Genomic DNA, 18,143 nt, shown 5'->3' with positions numbered 1-18,143 from the left:
CTTATAAATGCCTCTGTGGCGAATACCTCTGAATGGACTAAATGTTTTCACCCTTATTAGTGAGAAGGTGAAAAGAGAGCTGTTTCTCATACATGTGCAAGTTTCACCCACATGCAGTTTCTTTCTTCCCCTAGTGGAAGCTTGCCCATCGTGTTAATGTGCCACCATTGCAGCCTGGAGCTGGGTGTGGCCATGCCAGATGGCACCTGCAGGCTTCATTGGACAGGAATGGTTTCCTGACGGGTCACAGACGAAGCCCAAAAATCTTAATACAGACTTGATGACCTTAGCTAGTCAGTCTGAAGTGGTGTAGTTCTGCTGACTGGCTTCTACACTGGCGGCACCTTCAGGTATATTCAGTGAATGATAAGACAGTGGAAATCCACAGGAGTAAGTGACACCAAGTCAACTGTGCCGCAGTAAGTCGAAGAGGGTAGATTTTAAGATTGTTCTTGTTTTCCTAAGGGATCAGTAAATGCAGAAGACCTCTGTCTTCAGGGAGTGTTCAGCCTAGGGAAAGACTCTATCAACCCTAAAGACAAGAGTCATATACCAAAATAGGCAAGGGAAACAGTGCCTGGCCTTCCAGTGAGAAGAGAGATACACAATGACAGGGACTTGGGCTCAGACATATTTTGTGTCCTTTTTCATTACAAATCCAGTTCTCTATACTCAAGCAGAAGGGTTAGTTATTGGGTAGTAATTTGATTTTATTTTTAATTTCAATAAAGACAGATGGACCTTTAAGAATAACATAGAAAGCAACAAAAACAACTCAGTTACAATAGGATGTACCTAAAGCACCAATTCCTTACTCTGAAAATTGGCAGTCAAAGGAAAGAATTAAGCAGTTATTATGCCTTCTCTGTGCAAATTGTATTTCAGAATGACCGGATTGCAAGTGTTGATGAAGGAAAATTCTTTTTCACATGAGAACTCTAGCCACTAAATGTGGAAGGGAAGTTAGAATTGGAAAAGCATAATTTTGTAGCCCCCAAATGAAATCATTGATTCAAGCACCTGTCATCAGTGGATGCAATCATTAGACCATTAGGTACGTTATGGGGAACTCCACAATGGAGGAATCAGGCTGCCCTCACCTGAACCCACTAAAAGTTGTTCATTGTTATCTTAGGAGCCTGCCCGCTATGATGCAATATGTAAGTACACAGCATGAGCTATTGTTGCAGAAGAGTTGAACTTGAACTTAAACCAATCAGTAAGGTTCCAGAAAATACAGGGGATAGAAGAACAAGTTAAATGATACTACAAGAAAAATTAAGAACATAGCTATTGGGATGGGGCTTAAGAGGAGCCCTGTGCGAGTTTCTTTAGCAAGACAATGGCAAGGGGGAAAAAGGGAGGTGGCTGTGTGCAGGTGAGAGGGACTCAGATGTATCCAAATGTTACACCTTGTCTGGATCATTTAAACAAAGCAACCATAAAAGATTTTTCAAGACAGTTGGAGAAATTTGAATACAGTTTGGGTAACAGATGATACCAAGGAATTATTAAGTTTGTTAGGTATGATAATGGTTTTGTGGTTCTATAAGAAATGTTCATATTTTTAGAAATTCATACTGACGTATGTAGGGGTAAAATGACAATTTCTGAGACTTGCGTAAAAATCTTAATAGGGTGGAAGGAAGGAAGCAAGGGTGAAACAAGTGTAGCAAAATCTTAATTGTTAGATTGGGATGATGAAGAATATGTGGGGTTACTGTAGTTTTCTCCCTATTTGTTAGAAATTTTTCTTGATAAAAATTTTTTTAAAAAAGAGTAACAGCTCTCTCAGGAGGTGGTGGGGAATCCACTGGAGATGTGATTAGAAAAAGGTCATTATCTGATGATCAAAAATTTTATGTTTTTTTCTTTTTTTGAAGATATCCTTTATTTAAAAAAAAAAAACTAGTTTTCTAAGATTTTGGGGGTAGTCACTGGAAACCAGTTTCATTGCTTCATGTCAAGCAATTGGAGGAGAATTTGGGAGACAAATAGTCTCCAATGTGAAAGTGAATGCTGATCTTAGCTGGAATAACTTGCTTTCTTCAGCATCTGCAGTGGCTGGTCTCCAGGGACTTATCTGGCTACATGTGTTTTTCACACTTATTAGTGAAATTGGAGATTCAAGAGTAAAACACAGTCCTCGGGAACATTGTGTTAATTTGTGACACACTAGAGATTTTTTAGCCCATAAAGCAAATGAACGAGCTCCGTAGGGGTATAACTGTTATTTTCACCCTCGAAGGCAGTAAAGACCCACTGTATTTATTAAGCAATTAGAGAATAGAAAATGAATAGTGCTATGAAAATAGAAAAATAGACTCTCACTATTGCTATTAATAGTGTAACTTTTTTGTCTGTTCTGAAGGAAAACTACCATCAGATGAAAATTGTAAAGTAAAGGTAGACCTCTGGTTTAATATTTGGTTGTTTGGTCTTGGATAATAAGTTAATTCAGTGTCCATGTAAGGTGGTTTTTGTTTCTGTCAAACAAGTGGGATCACATTAAGGAACCTCACTCATTATTTTTGCAAGGACGAATATACAAAGAAATGAACAGACCAGATATTTGATTTAGGACCTTCCTCCTGAGTGGTTGAGTGGCCTAAGGGAAGACAGCCCTCCACGTAAGCTGATGCCCTGGAGCATTTCTAGCAGACTTTAAACACCCGGCTCCCCTGGAGGCTTGGGGAGAGAGTGGGCTGGTTCTCACACTAAAAAATGTCCAGATGAAGCTGACACTCCAATGGGTGTGGGCTGTGTAAGATGCGGGACCAGTGCAACCACCAATGTCAAGATGCATGGCAAGATGGGACAGACGGCCAGAGGAGCAAGTGTGGGAGGGGGCATGTGCTCTACTTAGAAAACAGAAGGCCTGAGAGGCCCCTTTGAAGGGGTTTGGAAGTGCTTTGCATTGAGGTAAATAGGAAGTATCAATACAAATGAGGCCCCATTTGCCACCAATTTCACAGTCCACAAGAATCCAGAGTATACAGCTGTCAAGAAATTAAGTGATAAAGTGATCTCAGATAACCTGGTCCTTGGCTAAGTACTAGTTTTTTCTTGTGCTTGTTTATCTCTTGATGGTTTAAAAGACTGGACACATTTTAGGGAAACAATAAAAAGAAACTATGGTTTTTGTGTGTATGTGTGAGTGTGTGTGTGGTGGAGGGAAAGGGGAGCAGTGTCCAAGAGCTAAGAAGAGTAATTCCAGGGAGCATTTCTGTGTTTTTTACCTATGTTCATACAAGACTGTCAAAACAGAGCTGTCAGCAGTTCTGCTCCCACAAGACATTCGCTTGGGAAGATAGTAGGGTAGTAAGGCTGACTACAGAGGGGTGGGCTAGGCAAGGGGATTAGAGGTAGGGTCTGGAAGGGACCTCTCTTCCCCACCCTGGTCCTCGGCTGATATGAGCCGGTTACCAAGTGACCACCACAGGCCAGGCACATACCTACCCCAGGTCCAGCGTGTCAGGGAGGAAACTGAGGCTGAGCGCCAAGTAAATTCTGAGTAGCAGTTCAAAGCCAGGACTCCTTGATCCAAAACTAGGGCTCTGTCCCCTCCACCAGAAAGGCTCCCAGAGGTTCCCCTGAATCCAAAGCCAAGTACGTACAAAGGCAACACAGAAACACCCGGAGACTCTGACCACATGGGAAAGAACAAGTGGCGTTTGGGGGACTTTCAGTAATACGAAGCATATGATAGGGAGCCCACCCATAATGCCAAAGACAGAGCTAAAAAGCAAAATCCAAAGAGTTTTGGTCTTTGCTCTGCACTTGCCTTACTATTCCTTGGCGAGCTGAGTAACTTCGGATATCCTCGTGTGTAAATGGAGGTCCACCAGCCAAACGTCTCCTGGGGCTCCAGCAAACACTGCAGGGAGACCTGGGCCCCCGAGCCTGGCAGAATGCAGAGCTTGGACCCTACCCCGTGAGAAAGCAAGACTGCAACCTCCCCATGGTCTCGGTGAAATGCAGCTGGGGAAAGCCCCAAGGAACCCTGGGGCTTAAAATAAGCCACAGCTGGCTTTATTCCAGGCTCTTGGAGGCTGTTGTCAAGATGGAGCACATCTGTGTAGCTAGTACGGAGTTGTTTGTGTGGAGGAGGGTGAGATACGACTTGGAATGAACCCCAATCAACTTCCTTTCATGGCGGGCATTCACTTGGAGGCTGGTGGAAGATGTGTAGGAACCTATCCACAAATCCAGAACTTGTAGTCCTTAGAGCGTATTCAGCCCTCATTTGGAGCCAAAATATTTTCCTTCCGTATCATCAGATATCCTGGTCAGTGTGCCGTACCCTCCATACCTTCCTTATGCTGAACAGGTAGCCGTTTGGCACTGGGCACGCTGAATATCGTTTGAAGCATACACTTTTCTCATCTCTGAGTAACGTCCCGTGAACATCTCATTCTGCTTTGCCTGCTCCCCTCTATTTTTTAAACTTGACGTTTAAACTTTTCTGATGTGCCCTGATTGTTCCCGAGCTCCTGGAACTCAACCAGGCAGCTCTGTTTCCCCGTGGCTCCCCTAGCTCAGCAGGGCTCCTCGTGCAGGACCAGTTGTTATTTACAAGTGTGATTCAGCTGTCACTGTGTCTCTGAACACACAGGGTTGTTGTGGGATTTTAATTGCCATTTTCCTCTATATAATTAAAATGAAGTGAAAAAAATGGGATAGCCTCCAAAATCTGAATTAATTTCATGAGTACTTCTTGAGGGGAAAAAATATGTATAAATATGATAATTGTTACTTGATTTGCCTTCAGCAGAACTAGAGGATTTTACCTGGCTGAAAATAAAATATAGTAATCTTAAATGGAAGAAAAATTAGCCTGATACTTCTTGTGGCTGAGAATCAGAATTAATAACGTGGATGGGAAATGATAAATAACTCTGGATATAAGTTTCAAAAAGAACATTGGGAACAAGCTGTAACTCTCTCTGGATCCAACTTGCCTTATGCTGGTCTGGGTTTTTTTCTTCCCATGGTTCATCGTTGGTGTTTACACGTTTCTCAATAAAATGCCATAACCCCCAAATCAAAAATTCCTTCATGCTCGGAAACAGGCATTTCACCTGCTTACTCTGCTCTGTAAGTGTGGCAGTGAGCACGTAGCAGGGAAGAATGAAACGACAAAAAGAGAAGTCGTTTTTTTGTTTGTTTGTTTTTTTAATTCACTGGGCTCCCAGTGTTTCACTCTGCAGACTCATCAAGCACCTGATGGACATGTTTATAAAGACTTGGATGGTCACTTTATTTGGAGTGACAAACTCTCCGCTCTACATAATGAGGTCAGTGAAGCATCCAGAAAAGAAATGTATAATTTGGTAGCTTGGGTCTGTAGGCACAGCCCTGCTGCGGCTATTTAAGTTTAATGAAGCAGCTACTTTGCCGCTAACACACTCTTAGTGAATAGCCTCCTTGGTGCGTTTTTGAAAACTTAAATGTTTCTGGTAATCATGTCCCAGCAATCTCCTTGGAGAGCCTTTGTGCCATGTTCTCAGAAGAAATATGCTGCTTTTACGTGTTAATGGTTTTGAAATTAGTCATGTGCTCCATTTCCATTGGAAAGGAAGGTCAGTGTGTGATTTCCTGCCTGCCTTCATTTTTTCTGAACATTCAGGATACTCTTAAGTCAGTTCATCAGCCATGCAGTGCACTGTCTGTTTATAACATGCCTGAAAAGCCAGGGAAATGTTCTATCAAAGAGTGATCCTATTCTCAGAGACTGTTCTTAGAATTCAAAGTCTAAAAATCCAACTCAGAGGGGAAAGTTCCTGGACAGGCCATTATTGCTATTTTTTCCCCTTTCAATCACTGACCGACTTGTATCATCCATTCCTTGGCCTCATTAGAGGAGGCCTTGCTCCCTGAGTATGCAGCTCCTCAAAGGAGACTAAAGGACATTTTTGAGATCCTTTTTGAGGCAGATTTGCTCATGTAAAACTAAGGTCAGTTTTCTGAATCCTGGAACAGCATTAATGATGCACAGCTCTGTGGGAGCAGAAAGCCATCTAGACATTCCATAGTTCTGCACTTTCATTCCCTCAAATTTAGGGCATTGGGTGGTATCCCCCGAATTGGCAAGGGCATGATTGCTAGGGGGAAGGTGCCATGTCCTCATGGCTCTGCAGCCCTGGAGAGGGTCTGGGGAACACTCCATACTGTTTGGTGGCCTGTGCTTTCCCTTGGGAAATGTAAAGCAGGACTTGAAATGATTAGACCCTGCACCACCAGAAACTTCCTAGGAATACCTAGTAAGTTCTCAAAAAAATGCTTGTTTGAATGGATAAAATAATGAACGAATCCTTCGATTTGCTTTGTTGGCCAACTCTGGCTTTGGAGGTCACACAGGACCCTTCCAGGACATATTGAGCACCTGAAGAGCCTACTTTTTAAAATCTCTGGAGTTAGCATTAGGGTTGAACTTGGAGGTCCAGTCTGGCTCTAGACTGCCCCTCGGAGCTTGGGCCTGCTCAGACCACTGCCCAGGCAGCCCACACGACCAGATTAGCGCCAGGGCGCACACACCCTTATGCTCTTGTTTTCACCTTTAAATCCTGTGGGTAATTTTTATACGCAAATAGAGATGCCAACGCACCAGGTACCTCCCCAAAATAGCCTTCTTATCCTACATCTGAGAGATTAAAGTTGACTTGGCACTGAAAATACAGTTCTGATAGAAGCAGGCTTAAAAAGGCAGCTGGGTGTGGCTTGTGTTTTCTTTTCCAGTGTATTTAGATTAGCTAAGATAATGGTAGCTGCTGGAACAAATAGACACGAATATCAAACATAATAGCAGTTTTTCATCGGGTATCTATACTAAACATTTTCATGGAAAAGTGCAACCTGTGTTGGGGGATATGAAGGTGACAGGTCTCGGGAGAGTGAGGAGACACAGGGTGTGAGGAAGACTCCCTTTGAGCTCCCCACGGGGAGAGATGGAGTGGCACAATGTCAGGGCTCAAGTGTGATCCAGAGGGAGCAGTGGGTTCAAACTGACCAGCCATGGAGGAGAGCAGTTGTAGAAGACGGAAACGAGGTGCAACCCAGGCCAGAAAAAGAGCAGGAAAGGTTAATATAGTAATAAAATGCGCATGTGCATGGCTCCCTGTGCACGGCTCATTCCAACTTCCAGAGCACGTTCACATGTCTCATCTTATTTGAGGCCTCACAAACAACCAGATGTGGTGGCTCAGGAAGTATCAATACCCTAATTTCAAATGCAAGTAATCTCAGCAAAGTCTGAGAGATGGAATGGTTTACGCTGGTGTGTGGTGAGCCGGGGCGCAAGCTTGGGTGTCCTGCCTCTAAGAACAGAGCCTTTCCCATAACTCTGTGGTCCTTATGGAGGTTCGGGGGTTGTGAGGCAAGAGGGCTGCACAGGTGAGCAGGGCTCTCTTCCCTGCCCTTCCCCCTCGTCCTCTGGACGCATCCTCATGATGCCAGCCATGTTCCCATGGAAATCACTTACTGACAGCAGAAACGCAGCCACGATTAGCTGCAGCCTGGTTGGGTCCTTGCTTTTATGAAACTGTACTCTGTCCTTTAAAGGGGTCAGAGTTTCACAGACAGGCCTTTTTATCTTCACAATTGTCTAATCAGGCTTTCATTTCCTGATGCCACTGCTTCCTTTTCTATTTGTCTCCCTCTCGTCCACCTATTCCCAGTCCTCCCACTGAGTGCAGCTGAATTTGGCCAGTGCCAAATCATGCTTTATTCTCAGCCTGAGGAATTATATAAGGTGTCAAGCCTGGCCAACAAAGAACTCCTCCCATCAGTGTAATTTGAGGTTTCAAGTTTATATGGACACCACTCCCTCCCAGCATCATGTTTTTTGTCCTGAGAAATCCCAGAGAGCAGGACTCTTGGGTGAACTTCCTAGGAGCGGTATTGATAAGAAAGCGGTCAAATGGCACTTGAAATTCTGCGGAAAGATCAGTGGAAGACCAGTGCTAGGCTACAAACCCACAGCTCAGCTCTTTCTAGCATCCACGGCAACAGCCTGCTGTTTTCCCAGGTGGCTCTGAATGACACAGGGAAATGCAGTGGGCCATTTGTCACTGCCTGAGGTGCAACATATGCATGCCAATTGGTGCCCGCAGCCTGCAAGGCCCACTCCTGCCCCACACCTTGATCTCAGCCCCTGGGCTTCTTCTTTTTTTTTTTTTTTTTTTTTTTCCAGTCGCACCACGCAGCATGTGGGATCTTAGTTCCCTGACCAGGGATCGAACCTGTGCCCCCTGCATTGGAAGCACGGAGTCTTAACCACTGGATCGCCAGGGAAGTCCCCCTGGGCTTCTTTTGACTGAGGTTGGGGAGGTGTGCTTCCTTCTCTCCTCCTCCACCTGATTTGATTCCCTCTCTGGGGCTGGAACCAACTCAGTGCTTCCCACCAGGATCGAGGTGCCCATCCTCTGTGTAGTCCCTCCCACCCCACTTTCAATTCAAGACATGGTCTTTGAGAAGTGTGCGGACTCACCGTGGCGTGCAGGACTTAGTATCTCAGGGTTATTCTGGTGTGTGCTGGTCAGTGGATGTGCTGGCGTGTTCTTCAGTGAAGTGCTGGACTCGAGTATCATTTCAATCCTAAGTTGGGTTCAGGGTTCTGCAGAGATGGCACGAGGGAAAGAGCCAGGGCTTGCTTGCAGAAGAAGGCAAGGTAGAGGAGCCTTTTATTTCTTTATGCCCAACTCAGTGCCTGGCACTCTCTGTGAATGAAATAAACTGATCAGATGGTGGGTAATATCCCTTTCACCTTTGAGAAGACAAGTGAAATGAAGAATATCATCCAGAAGTGAAACTACAGTTTTAAGGAAACTCTACTTCCAGAACTGTTTTAAGGGCATTTTATTGCAGATTTAGGTCAGACATTTAGAACTACTTCCTTTGGTGAGGACTTAATCTAGTCTAGTTATAAGTGAATGAACTTGGGGATCTTGTGTGTCTGAGTGGCATTCCCCTCACTAAGGGCAGCCTCACCATTGACCAGCCTGGCCTCCTTTTCTTACTCTGCATCCCTTCTCTGCCTCCTTCCAGCTCCGTGGAGTGGAGGGAGGGAATGCTTGGCCCTCTGAGCTGGAGTTAATGCAAAACCCGAAAATAAACTCTCAGACTGCACCCAGACATAATGATTCCGTGCGGCAAGAAGGTCACTGTGTCTGCTTTTCCTGCCAACACACCCCTGGCTCTTAATCTGTGGCTGCCTTGTGAAGCAAGAGAGCTGTGCCAGGAAGTTACACTTTGTGACTGTGAGGCATTATGAGAATTTAAAATCATGTCAATGGGGATTTATAAGGGCAGGCCAGGGGAGAGGGGTTAGACATAGATTTCGAAGCCGACCTTTGAACATCCTTTTTGTTCTGTGGCCCCAGCTACAAATCAACTCCACCCTGCCAACCCTGCCAAAAATTAAAAAGTTTACAGTGGTTATTCAAGTGGTGGGGTTTTGAGTGATTTTTATTTTCTTTGTGCTGTTCTGTACTTTCTGTAACGTATATTCTTGTTTTTACAATGTGGAAAAAAAAAAAAGCAACAAATCCTATTTAACAAGGAAAAGTATACTAGCTAATCATCTCATTGTGTTTCTCGAATGCTTGGTACCTGGGGGTTGAGAAGCCCACCGGAGTCGTGACAATGACATGGAAGGGGCAGCCCTGCCTCTGCCCCACATCAGGCCTAAGACCTGGGCTGGTGTCCACAGCCCTCACCCCATTGCCAGGTTCCAAAAGGCTCCTGGAAGAGGCCAGACCGCAGACCCTGAGAGGGCTAGAGGCAGCCTAGGAGAACAGGAAAGGAAGCCAGCCAGACACCTCGGCAGGAAGGAGGGGATTCCGTTCCCATCCAATGGTCAGGCCTGTGGGATATGTGCTTGTCAGCAGGGACAGTGTCAGCTCAAGTTCATCTGGAAACACTGCATTCTCCTCCTGATAACGTCCAGTTGATGCACATTGTTCTGGAAGTTGGGCAGATCCTATTTTCCAAACCTGTAAGAGTCGAGTAAAATGTAACAAATATCTGGGAGAAAATAACCCTTTGAGGAATTCCAACCATGCTCTTAGGGTTGGGAAGCAAATTTATTTAGACTTGGGGCCTTGACCACCCAGACTGGTTATTGACGGGAACTCACTCTATCCATCAAGCCTGCCACTGTCCACTGAGTCCAGGCTGTCCCAGGCTCAGGAGCTCGAGGTGAGCAGACCGGGCAGAGATGGTCCGTACGGACCACGAAACTGTGTCCTCTCACCTTTAGACATAAAGAATTCCTCCTGCAAGTTTCTCTGAAGTCCTCTATTTCTTACACATCACATGCAGCTCTATTATTGGATGCAGTGGGGTTCCTTACTCCACTGGATCTGAATGCTTTGAACTTGAGGTCAAGTTCAAGCCCACAGCACACAGATTGGGAACAGAATTTCTTGTACTCTATATGGTAGACTATATGTCAGCGAGGTAAAGCCCTTATTAAGAATGGATTATTCTTAATAGTTGGTAGAGATCTCATTCATCAGTTTCTTGCATTTGTCTATGTGTTCCCCTATGATAAGGCAGTGTCCCTGGATTTTAAGTGGTACACAAAAAACCAAAAACTTAGTACTAATGTATTTATTGTAATGTCCTTTACAAATATATATAACAAGCTCGTCAAACTTATCATTTCATGAATAAATTTAAGACAAGGCTAACATAGGTTAACTTTTTAAAGGAAAGTAATTTTCAAGACACATTGAGCAGATAATTGTGTTATGAAACACAGATATGGGAAAAGTCAGAAAGGTGGTGCATTTTTTTTTTTTATATTTATCTATTTTGGCTGCGCCAGGTCTTAGTTGCAGCATGTGGGATCTAGTTCCCCAACCAGGTATCAAACCCAGGCCCTCTGCGTTGGAAGCGTGGAGTCTTAACCACTGGACCACCAGGGAAGTCCCCCCAAACGGTTTTAATAATGGTTCTAGTAACTTTGAGAGAGTGTTTACAAAGACTTACTGCTTCTCTGGCCCAGAGCGGGGGAAGTGCTTATCTTCTCTTCAGATCTGGCTGCAGGGCCATCGTGCCCTCCCCTCTCTGATCCTCGATGTTTACGGACACCGACACACTCGCTGTCCTGTTCATAACCACGTCCACTGTTTCTTGTGGGCTGAGTGTGCGCACGCGTTTTAAATGGTAGCAAGATAATGTGCCGCGTCTAGGCCACCCCTGTTATTTCTATTAAATAATGACATGATGATGGTGGCCTGTAATTGTCCATTTTCTATTAACCACCCTGACCAAGTAAACTGTTTTCTGATCTCTCTTAGATGGAAATCCTGTATGAATGTGGAAGCCATTAGCAGAGTAATTGCCGTCCGTTACCATGACAACCAGCCGCTGCAGTCACCTGCCCGAAGTGCTGCCAGACTGCACCAGTTCAGCTGCACCCGTGGTGAAGACCGTGGAGGACTGTGGCAGCCTAGTGAATGGGCAGCCGCAGTATGTCATGCAAGTTTCAGCCAAGGACGGGCAGCTGCTATCAACAGTAGTGCGGACCCTTGCCACCCAGAGGTAGTACCACAGTTAAAATCGATGAATCGGTAATCAATCCGGAGGGCTGTCAGATCGGAAATGCTAAAGGGAATGTAATTAGTGCTCAGGTCTTTGTGTCAGGTGAGAGGAGGTACTGGGAGAAAAAAAAAAAAAAAAACTACACATGTTCTGTCATTGCCGTTTCCATAGCAATGGGGCAAAAAGATAAAACTCACGTTGTGGACTTTTCCGCTTAAAGTCACACTTGCAGAGAGCCAGGCAGGGGAGGATCCCACAAGGCACAGGGTTGCTTGCTTAACATTTGTTACGTTGACCTTACTACAGTAATTACATTCTCATTGTCTCCAGGTGCTAACAAAGGTAGCCCTTTGTTAGAATAGAATGAAGGAGGCACCTGGTTTCAGATGACTGAGCCAAAGTGATTGGATATGTGGGCAAAACTTTTGAAGTGACATTCTGGTGTGCGCGCTAATCAGCATGCCGTGATGGGGGCTGTCCACAGCTACTTCCTGGGGGAGTCTCCTCTGGCACATCCCCACGTGGGGGGCCTCTTCTGCTGCTTCCTCCTTCGCTCTCCCTGCGCCCCAGCCACGATCCTTCATTACCCACTCTGCCCCGTGAAGTACTATTGTCTCCCCCACGTGATAAACCGGAGCCAGAAAGAAGGCTCTGAGCAGCCCGGAGACGGCTTATCCAGGCCGGCACTTTGTCCCTGGAGGTCTCCTCTGGTGCTCTTCCTGCCTACTGGCAGGTTGAGAGCCACAGGCTGCCTGGCCACTAGGTCCTCCTTGGCTTCTCCATTAGTTTCAGAATGGGTAAGTGAGACTGTGACTTACGACTGTAAAATACTGGACTTGCCCGTTGGTTTCAGTGCTGACACTTCTGGCCCTGAGACTTTGGGTCAGTCACTCAGACCTCGACTGCTAACCTTGGTCTGAGCAATTCAGCCAACCCCTCCGGTGCAGATACAGGCCCACCTACGTGCCCCTGCAGCAGGACTCCTAGTGACACCACAACATTCTCTGTCCCCCCCCTCCTAGCCCCGGACGTGGCTGCCACCAGACATGGACTCACACACCGTCACGTGTTGTAAACATTATCCATGTGCCATCTACTTTCAATTTGTGCGGCTATTGCAAAGGGAAGAAATAGGGGGGAAAAAAAGGTCAATATATATTTTTCCACCTCTGGGAAAACTTGTAACAATCAGTTGGGTAGAACTCAGTATATGATGAGGCAGTGAGCATCATTGCTCAGCTCTGAACTGAGACAGATAGTTATCTGTCTGCATATGCCCCCATCACCCTTGAGCCATCAATCACCTCATTTGATCAGGAAGAACAGTCTGCAGAGCTGAAACGACTGAGACCTGTGAGCCAATGTGCGTGTACGTGTGTGTTCTCCTACCACGTAGAAATGTAAACCAGAGCTTTTACAGTTTTACACACATTTGGCTCAGTGTGAATGACGGAGACCAGTAATAATGAGAGAAAAAAGTCAACTCTTTAAACTTTCTTTTCCCACCCCTGAGCATGAGGGGGTCTTTTGGCAAGTGGGAAGGAGATCCTTTCCTCTTTTAATCCCCTTTTAGCCTTCACTCATTCCCAGGATCATCCCCAGAAAGGCCTTTCCGCAAAGATGGAGTCAAAGAGAGTGGTGGGCATAAGCCTGGAACACTGTCATCTTTGGGGGACAGGAAGAGGCGGGAGAGGGTGGGTAAAGAGTCTGGTCCTTGGGTTGGCGCATACAATGATGACATTTTAAAATCTAATACCCAATAAGGACCTCTAGCAATATAAGAAGACATTAATCAGAGAGGGATAGTCCTCCAGTATCCATTGAGAAGTGAGGCCATCTTGGTTTGAGCCTTCCATTGGCCTCTGACTTATGTGATGAGGGCCATGTTTTTTGATTTTCCCTGACCTGAGTTTTTCTACAAGTGAAAATAGTTACCATTAACTAGGCACTTACCACGTGCTGGTCCCTCTTCTATGCTTGTAATCTGGACTATCTTTTCTCATCCTCACAGTCGCCATATGAGGAAGGCACCATGCTTTGTGCCCATTTTACAGATGAGGAAACTAAAGTCCAGAGAGGTGATGTAACTCACCCAAAGTTAGCCAGCTCGTGAGCAGCAGAGCTGGGGTTCGAGCCCAGGCAGCTGTACTCCAGAGCCTGCCTCACAAACCACTACCCTGTGTGTCCTCACAGAATGTGCAGGGGTGGTGTTTCCAAGTTAAAGGCCAAGCTCTGGACTGAGGCCACCTTGGTAGCACGTACCTTTACTCACTTTCAGCTTACTGTCCTCAGCGTCCCAAAGAGCATCCTAGGAAAGCTCCAAGGACCAAGCTGCCACAACGTCGTGCTCTGGCTCAGACTGCAGTTCTGTGTGGCAGCTTCAGGGTTGGCCGCCAGTCCGTTTCCCTCCTCTCACTCACCCATCCCACTGAAAGAAGAAAGGAAAGGAACCTCTGGGTATTCAAAAGTGTCCCAGCCTGGTTCAAAAGATGCAGTTTGTCTAGAAACTACAATTGGTGTCGTTTCAAAACAACTTCTTAATAGCTAGGGATGATTTTTATTTTTTGATTGGTAGTTTGCCTGAACTACATCGATGTCTAAGGTAAAATTAACACGTTGCTCCTTTTCACTCACTTATGGCCCTGGGCCCACCTGCTCTGGTATCGGTCACCCCCTATTTCTTTGTATTGACAAAAGTAGATGCCCACTACCGACTGCCAGTGTAGATCTCGGGTTGTAAACCAGGTGTCTGTTCTGAGCAGCTGCCTCAGGGGAGGGTCCGAAGGACACAGAGCCAGAGGACCACGGCATGGCGGTGGTTTCCAGCCCATGACCAGCAGGTGCCCCTTCTTCTCTTGCAGCCCCTTCAATGACCGGCCAATGTGCAGGATCTGCCACGAGGGCAGCAGCCAAGAGGACTTGCTCTCTCCATGTGAATGTACAGGGACCCTGGGGACAATTCATCGGAGCTGCCTGGAGCACTGGCTGTCATCCTCAAACACCAGCTACTGTGAACTCTGCCACTTCAGGTTTGCAGTCGAGCGCAAACCCAGGCCGTTAGTGGAGGTCAGTAATTGGGGCACGTCTTGAAAACTTAACTCTAATGAGCAAATGATGTCTGCTTTTATGCCCAGATCACAAACCCTGTGCAGCTTCACTGAAGCACAGTAATAGCTCTGTGTGTGTGCGTGTGTGTGAGAGAGAGAAACAGACAGACAGACAGAGCCAGCACTCAGGAGCCAACAGTAGAAAGGTGACCTCCACGAGGTGGAGACGAGAGAGTGGGAGAAATCAGTGTGAGGAGAAGGGACGTTTAGAGACTTGATCTCCATTTCCCATTCCTGTGACGTGGAGCAAACAGATCAAACACACTGTTCTCTTTGCACACCATCTCTCACCTTGAAGCAATAGATAAATGGGCATTTGGGTTGCCTAGTCTGAGAAGTCTTTGTGAAAAAAAATAGCTGCATTGTATAATGCATATAGACCTAGACTTCTGGATTTGAATAGTTCTACGACCTTAGGTAAGTGACTTCATCTATTGGAATTACTATGAGGGTTAAATGAGTTAATATTTATTATACACTTATAATACCAGGTACATAGTCAAGTGTTTGAATAAGAAAAGTCTCAGTCTCTCCTAGGAAATTACATGCAAGCTTTTTTCAGCTAATAACCTGAATCTCTTTTCCTAAAGAGATTCTTAGGATTGGAATCTCTTTTCTTAAAAGTGATGCTGTCAACTCAGCCATTAAAATGTCAGGACATTCCTTTTCCTATTTTAGGGGCCGTATGATGCTTCTTTAGACCCAGGGTCTGGTCTTGTATTAACTGGGGGAATTAGAAAAAATTATTAGATTATTTTTGCCTTCTCTCCTACATTCAACTTCTAGTCAATCAAAACTTGGATATTGGCAACAATAAATATTCTAATACATTATGAAGCACAGCTAGTTGAAAGGGACCAACACATTGTGCCTATAATCCAGTCAGGCTGATAACCTCCTCCTTATTTCAGCAGCTGACCCAGTGGAACTTTGACATTAAACTAGAGCTAGAGATCAAGAAGCCCTTCTTGGAGGCTATTTAAAATCGTGTATTAGCGCCCTGGCACTAAGACTCTAGGGAGCTCTGCTTAAACATTCTTTTGGTTTTGACCTTGAAAATTTAATCAGGACCTGTAACTGGGGCCTGTTTTAACTATGACTTGCTTGCCAAATGGCACAAAATTTATTTGACTTGCCCCAATAAACACTATGCTTCTTTTTAAGATTCTGGATCAAGTGACCTCTTAATTTAGGCATCTTGCTGCTTGACATCGACTTCCAGAAATTCATTTTTGTAGAGTGCTGTGAGGGATTTGGCCCAATGCCGCATTCATTGGGATTTGCATTTCAGAACTTCTCTGCAGAAGGGGAAATATAATTAAATAATAAACAAAGGAGGTGAAGATTTCCAAGCCCAATGGCAAACGTTAAAAAGAAGCCTATTTCTCCTTTCCAGAAACTTTTTGGAACCTTCCCAAGTTGATATTGCAGCTTCTTCCAGGGAAGCCGACTTCCCAGAGTAAGGAAACCCTGCTTTGAATGGGCTGCATCCAGTGGTCTTTTTTTTACCGGTCTCTCCCCAGTAAAGAAGACTTTTGCTTGGTAAAAACCCCAGTGTGTGTATGCATAATACAATAGATAACAAAGGAGGGGGTGCATGTGCATGCGTGTCAGATAACACACACGTGTGAACCCTTTCAGTCTCAGAGAGGGACACGGAGGTTTCTTCAGAGCTGCTGATGTCAAGCTATGGACGGACTCCAGCATCTTAGGCAACTGTCATTAAACAAGGAAACGAGGCAAATGACCTTGAGAATGTGTGAGGTGCTCTGCAAGATTTAGGGCCTCGCCTACAAAAACTTCACCCAAACGGTCACTGGTGGTGAAATTTTCATTGCACAAATGGAATGTGACATTTTTCAGAGTTAATGATGATTGAACAAGTTGAAAGTGAAAGGCAGACCTTCTCAAGCCGGGGAGGCTGGCCATTTGATCATCCCATGGCGAAATGAACTTGCTGTTTGACCACAAGCAATAAAAAGAAATTGTCTTTGGTTTCTCAGCTGGAGGACAAATGAGAACCAGGTGCAGGCAGATTTTTAAACAAATGACATTACTAATTGACTTTTATCCTCTTACCAAAGGGTGGGTTTATTCACAGTGAGCATTGCTTCTCAATATGTTTACCTCTAGATGAACATGAGTCTTTTTAATAAATCAGCAAAACCTGCCTATTTGGGTTAAGCATTAGGCGTACTGTTACTTTATTTCTCATTTTCACTCTTTTAATTGCTTTAATCGTTACTTTATTTACCAGTTGGATCTGCCTTCTCATTAAAGCAAGAAAATTCCGTAACATTTCATTTCAAAATCAATGGGATAATAACAACTCCATTGCTAGAGGAAGTGGTTGAAAAAGTCATTTATAAATTTTATTTGTCAGCATCCAGACGTTACATCAGTCGGAATTGTTGTAACACCTCAGACTCCCATTCTTTAGTAAACTCTCAGTCCTTCATTCACCGTAAGCCTTCGTCTTCCTCAGTATTCCTGTTGGGAAGACACTTCCCCTTCCATCCTTTCCTACACTCTCTGCAGCCAGCAGTTGGATGTTCATTTTTAACATATCAGGAACCCAGAGCCATCTTCTACACAGGCTGCTACATAAAGTCTTTCCTCCCTTTCCCTGCAAAATGGTGAGTTTCTACTCAAAATGGCCAAATCAATAGGCTGGTTACTATTAGCATCTCCAAATAGGGCATCACCTCTCCACTTACCACTGACCATCTGGGTGGCGTGGCAGTTTCTCTGAGCTGCAGTGTGGAGGGTGAGCTACAGGCTCTCTGTGATCTCTTTGGCCTCTATAAGGCTCAAATTCTTGGGCAAAAAAATACATTTTACACTTAAAATGAGTACATTGTATGGTAAGTAAATTATACTTCAGTAAGTTGCTTGTGTGTGTCTACTTACCTACCTACCTACATGGCGGAACTAAATCTTTTAGTCTTTTAAGTTCATTGCCAGTTTTATACCCTAAATATTTTCTTGGTGCTAAGTAAGCAAGTATAACAAGAGTTAGTTTCAACCCAAGAGAGCTACATTGCGATCATCCGGTTTATTCAATTGTGGATGAATTTCCTCTACTGTCCAGCTAAGGTAAATCTCCTAAGATCTGTGCCTACTTGGGCAAAGCTTGAAAGGAAAGCATTCGAACCGTCCATAGCAAAAAGGAGGAGCAGATATAACCCACATACATTTCATACCTACACAGCCAGCACTTCTCTCGTGAAAGCTACATATTTTTTGTTGATGATGGAAAATGTACCCAGTGGCGATTTGTCAGATGAATTAGCTCCAAAATATTGACCTGGTATTGGCAGTAAATAGACATCAACTGACCATAAAAGGATTCACGGAATGACCAGCCTGGGTAGTTTTATGGTCTCCTCCCTGCTCATTTTCAGTTTTCCTCATTTCTCTGTGTCAGTTGAACTCTAATACCATTCTTTTATAAGGGTGAAATACAGCAAACCAATAAAAATATCACAG

General features: G+C 44.8%; 1 protein-coding gene across 2 annotated transcripts in view; it reads left to right on the top strand.

Annotated features, from left to right (window-relative positions):
* The window catches only part of MARCHF3 (membrane associated ring-CH-type finger 3), a 154,486-nt gene that overhangs the window by 97,744 nt on the left and 38,599 nt on the right, over positions 1-18,143 (top strand). For both annotated transcript variants that reach the window (XM_061188112.1, XM_061188111.1), the window contains exons 2-3: positions 11,304-11,547; positions 14,409-14,613. In XM_061188112.1, the coding sequence (XP_061044095.1) occupies positions 11,360-11,547; positions 14,409-14,613 (393 nt within the window). In that variant the 5' untranslated portion in view covers positions 11,304-11,359. The remainder of the gene's footprint in view (positions 1-11,303; positions 11,548-14,408; positions 14,614-18,143) is intronic.

This window comes from Eubalaena glacialis, chromosome 4 (genome assembly GCF_028564815.1).
Source record: "Eubalaena glacialis isolate mEubGla1 chromosome 4, mEubGla1.1.hap2.+ XY, whole genome shotgun sequence".
Classification (NCBI taxonomy): domain Eukaryota; kingdom Metazoa; phylum Chordata; class Mammalia; order Artiodactyla; family Balaenidae; genus Eubalaena; species Eubalaena glacialis.
This window is presented reverse-complemented; position numbering and strand designations above follow the sequence as displayed.